General features: G+C 32.9%; 1 protein-coding gene across 9 annotated transcripts in view; it reads right to left on the minus strand.

Annotated features, from left to right (window-relative positions):
* CTNNA3 (catenin alpha 3) overlaps positions 1 to 5063 on the minus strand; it is a 1750900-nt gene that overhangs the window by 1576373 nt on the left and 169464 nt on the right. For all 9 annotated transcript variants that reach the window (XM_028481840.2, XM_028481834.2, XM_028481839.2 and 6 more), the window contains one exon: positions 3132 to 3298. In XM_028481840.2, the coding sequence (XP_028337641.1) occupies positions 3132 to 3298 (167 nt within the window). The remainder of the gene's footprint in view (positions 1 to 3131; positions 3299 to 5063) is intronic.

Consider the following 5063-nt stretch of genomic DNA (forward strand, 5'->3'; position numbering starts at 1 on the left):
AAAATAGATAGCTAGTGGGAAGCAGCCGCATAGCACAGGGAGATCAGCTAGGTGGTTTGTGACCACCTAGAGGGGTGGGATAGGGAGGATGGGAGGGAGACACAAGAGGGAGAAGATATGGGGATATATGTATACGTATAGCTGATTCACTTCATTATAAAGCAGAAACTAACACACCATTGTAAAACAATTATACTCCAATAAAGATGTTAAAAAAGAAAAAAAAGACTGAAACAAGATCATACAAGACATGGAAATTCTAGAGTATCCAGAGTAGTCTGAAACTGTCGTATAAGGAATGTTCAAAGGTCAAGAAATTTTTAGCTTAAATAAGAGAAGACATATGTAAGTCCTAAGAGTAACCATCAGTTACTTGAAAAATGCATTTTCCTATTGCCTTGATTCTGTGTTTCTCCAGAAAGTAAACTAGAAGCAGTGAATGGAAATAGCAGGGACGCAGCTTTAAGCTCAGTTTGAGAAAAATGTCTTCAGCAATTAGAATTACCCAGTATCTGCTTCACTGTCTCAAAGAATTGAGATTGCTATCACAGTAAGTGATCGCATATATTGTTAGACAGTTGTGTGTATTGCATATTGTAGGAGAGTCTATCTACTTCAGTAAGATACTAGAGTAGAAGGGCACTGAAGTTTCTCCACTACGGTTTTTTCATTCTAAGTAGAAATTTAATAGAACCATAAACATTAAAAATATTCTAAGCCACTATATTCCAATGTATGGTCTGAGAATGTTCCAGGATTAATATATTATAGAAGAGTTCTTGGGTCAAGAAATTTGGGGAACTCTGGGTTAAGCAAAGTTAAACAAGTTTCTTTGCTTCAATATTTCTCACCAACTTTAATGCTAATGTGCATCAAAAACATTCAAACGGAATTTCAGTGTGCAGCATTGACCATAATAAAAACTTTTTTTCATGTTGCATATTTATAAGAAAGGTTCTGCAGAATACTTTTAGGGGAATATTGGGCTAAATAATTCTAATCTTAATCTCCAAAAAATTTTTTCAAATGCCTTCATTCTATGTGAAACCTTGAAAGAATTGAGTTGAATAATTCAATTCAAATATAAATTTTTATAAGGATGAAACAATAAAAAACTATCACAATTTACCACAAAGGTCTTCTCTTTTTCATAGGTGAAATACCAGTGTTGTATTACAGATACTTATAAGTGATTTAAATGATCTAGCCCAAGTTCAGGCTCTGATGAGGAACCAATATATGTGGGAAAGAATAGCTAGAATTAAGAATGCCTCTTCCCCCTGACATACCTAAATTCCCTTAAAAATCTGTTATAGACCCATGAACTTGTCTAAACATTTCTGAAAGCTATTTATAGTAAAAGCTGTTCTAACCCCTGGAGTACTAAGTTCCAAAAGTTGTTTTTATCCTATTGCCTTGAGCAAGCTTCTTAAATTCGATGTGCCTCAGGTTTTGTGTTTTTTTCATCTATAAAATAGGAGTCGTAATCACTCGGCTGTTGTGAGGTTGAATTAAAGGAGATAATCCCTCACATTTCTTGGCCCATTATAAAAATTCAATAACTATTAAGTATAATTTTTATTGCAAAAACAGTACTTTGTTTTTCTTTGATCTACAATTACCTCCTGCTTCATTTGAATGATATGATGTGTGTGCATTACATAGCACTGTACCTAGTAGTTAGTGGCACTCAATTAAAACTGTAGTGAAGGTGCTTGTGGTCTTATATATATATACAGTTACCTCCTAATTGATTATAAAGGCAGTAATTTTCACCTTACCAAAGCCTTTCATTCTGCCTATCCCAACAAATCTAGAGTTAAAACATAGGAAATACTGGGTCATTGGAACTAGGAATTACCTGGCATTTAATCTTTCATGCTCACTTCTGGTTATAGCATTTATTAGTGTCTATATTCACATATAAAAAATGAATCTCAGAAATTTTCAGGGATTTGTTTAAGGTAGCCAACAAACCAGTAGCTGAGTAACAAAAAACATTGTTCAAATATCTCACATACAAATCTATTGGTAGATAGTTGCTAGTGATGAAAACTAATCCCTTTCCTGAAAAGCTACTTAAACAACAGCTACAACAACAAAAAGGTGCCAAATTGCCTTTTTGCAGTAATAAAACTATCAAAGAAAAGGAATCTGAAAGTATAAAGGAAAGGTCACTCTACTTTAGGGTTAAAACAAACATTAGTAAGTAAGAGAAAGATTTTTTAAAAAAAAGGTTTAGCTTAGCAATTAGAGAAAATGATTTTGACAAGAAGGTCAATCAGAAAAGGCCAACATTTGCCTAATAACGTAGTGATACCAGAGTCACCAAGCGCCTTTATGAAAATGCAGATGTATTTATGAACAGAAGAGCAAGGGTCCTATTTAAAGTAGGAGAAAGAGCAGCGACTCCAAAGGACTCTTTGCAACCTTTTCCTCTAGACACTATTAATGACTTGGTCAAACTAAATAAATTAAGAAAGTGAAAAAGGCTGAAATAAAATTCTCCTTCTACTAAGCTTCTGTTAAGTGGTTTTGTCTAACAAAATAAAGCAAACAAGATATCTTGCTGCCTTTGTAGTCTCTCCTAGTTAAAATATATTCTTTACTCTTATTAAATCCATTTATACATTTTCATAGTGGATTACTACAGACAACACAGACTACCTGCAAACATGCACTGTTTATCTTAGATCAAGAGGAGCTGGCAAAGTAGTTTTCATTTACAAACTAGGATAAGCTTCCATATGCCTTAAGCTTTAAAGTTTCTCGTTCTCAAATTATTTATATTTACATATTTGTTTTCTATATTATCTATATAATTGTTACTATATGTTTATTTATATAGGGCATAATAATTTAAATGGTCAAAAGCCTAGAACTTTCTCCTAGCCATTTCCTTATCAGTAAGTCATCTTCTATTTTTCAGTCTCCCACTGGCTTTAAGACTAACTTCTGGCTTCACTCTTGTCAAGTATGCATTAGTTTCACAACCCAATCCAGTCATCTTCTGATGGGTTACATTAAGAAATGTGAGTGAGGCCAAGATGCGCTCAGATTGATGCCAGGTTCAGAAAATGGAATTATAAGTGAGAACAATGCCAAGGTAAACTAAGCCATCTTTTACTTACAGCTGACACGTGCTGCAAGAGACACATGACATCAATCATATCTGCGAGGATAAGGAGTCTGGTAACTGCAGCCAACAAGGCACGGGCAGCTTGAACCACAGCCTCCCTTTTTGGGAGATAACAGGGATCATCTGCAAATCTCTCAGCTGATACTTTCAGAGCTTCACCTGAAACACATAATCCCAAATAAGTTATACTTTAATTTCACTTATGCCTGTTGCAGCATTTATCATCCAACCTAATTCCAAGTACATTCCATGCCTAAGGATAATATTAAAGTACTGTCACTTGACACTAGAATATCGTCTCTTAATAAACAATGCAGTTTCAAACTGACATTTGTTTTTGATAAACGCTCTGGAGTTTAAGAAGCGGGATACCATTTTCCCGCAAGAAAATTGTGCTCAATTGACTAGCAGCATCTAATAAAATTGCTGTCAACTTCTGCATTTGCTGAATCTCATTTGCTGTGAAAGGTTTCATTACTAAGACTTCAATCGGAAACAATCTTGTTTATAAAAATAAGGTAAATCTTCACTGAGTTACTTTCGAATTCAATGGATGTTAGAAAAGAGCTAGTCTTTAAGACAGTAAGACAGCAGATCTCTGATAAAAGTTTAACATAGGCAGATTTATTCTAAACTGTCAATATAATGAACAAACTATACCCTAAACTTAGTCACAGAAATAATATTTCATAGTACTTGTTACAGAAATATGGTCACTATTTTTAAGGTTTTTTTCATTTAAAATGTTTTATTATAAAAGTAACAGGTACTCATTTATTTTCCAAAGTTCACAGTTCAGAAAGGTATAAAATGACAAGAAAAAGTCCCTCTTTACCCCACTCCAGTAATATAATTGTTAAAGATTTACCACATCCACTATTTTTAAAATTTTTCAATTTAAACTTACTTTTATTATGAAAGCAATATGTGACTCATTACTTTTAAATAATTCACCATACTAAAGAGTATAGAGTGCAATTTTTTTTAAGTCTCCATACTAACCCCCAAAACCTCCATTAAGTTCTTGTATATCTCTCCAGAAATTTTTCTATCAATGTATGTATATCTATCCAGAAATTTTTTTCTATGAATGTATGTATTATGTGAGGGCATATGTATACATGTACACTTATAAATTCATATTATGTTTTATTAGTATATATTAGTATATGTATACTAATAAATAATATATTAGCATATTCACATATATTCATATACATTCATATATTTGAAACATTTTATGTCATGAGACAACACAGGTATTATATGTTATAAAAGGAACATATAGAAGATATAGAGTCTTTTCACAAACAGTGTTATACTAAAAACTTTCTACAATTTGTTCTTTTCACTTATCAATTTATTTTCTTTTCACGTTGGAATACAGATGACCATGAGGCAATAGAGCAAAGAACTTAACAGCGTGGGCACAAGCCACTTAGCCTCTTTATGTTTCATTTTTCTCCACTGTAAATGGAGCTAATAATAATACCTACAATTTTTATGAAGATTAAATGAGAGCAGTGGTTGGAACTTAAAGACTTAATTAGCTGGTATTGTCATTCTTTTTAATGCTTTAATAAAGTTACTTTTTATTGATATACTACAACTTATTTTACCAGGCCCCCCTTTTCTTAGTAAGTTCTTTTTCCAGTTTTGTTCAGAAATAATTGGAATACATCACTGTATAAGTTTAAGGCATACAGCATGATGGTTTGATTTATACATATTGTGAAATAAATATCACAGTAGGTTAAGCTAACATTCATCATCTCATACAGATACAATAAAAAGAAAAGAGAAGGAGATTTGAGAAGATGTTGGAAGAGTAAGATGCGGAGATCACCTTCCTCCCCACAGATACATCAGAAATACATCTACACGTGGAACTGCTCCTATAGAACACCCACTGAACACTGGCAGA

This window comes from Physeter macrocephalus, chromosome 20 (genome assembly GCF_002837175.3).
Source record: "Physeter macrocephalus isolate SW-GA chromosome 20, ASM283717v5, whole genome shotgun sequence".
Classification (NCBI taxonomy): domain Eukaryota; kingdom Metazoa; phylum Chordata; class Mammalia; order Artiodactyla; family Physeteridae; genus Physeter; species Physeter macrocephalus.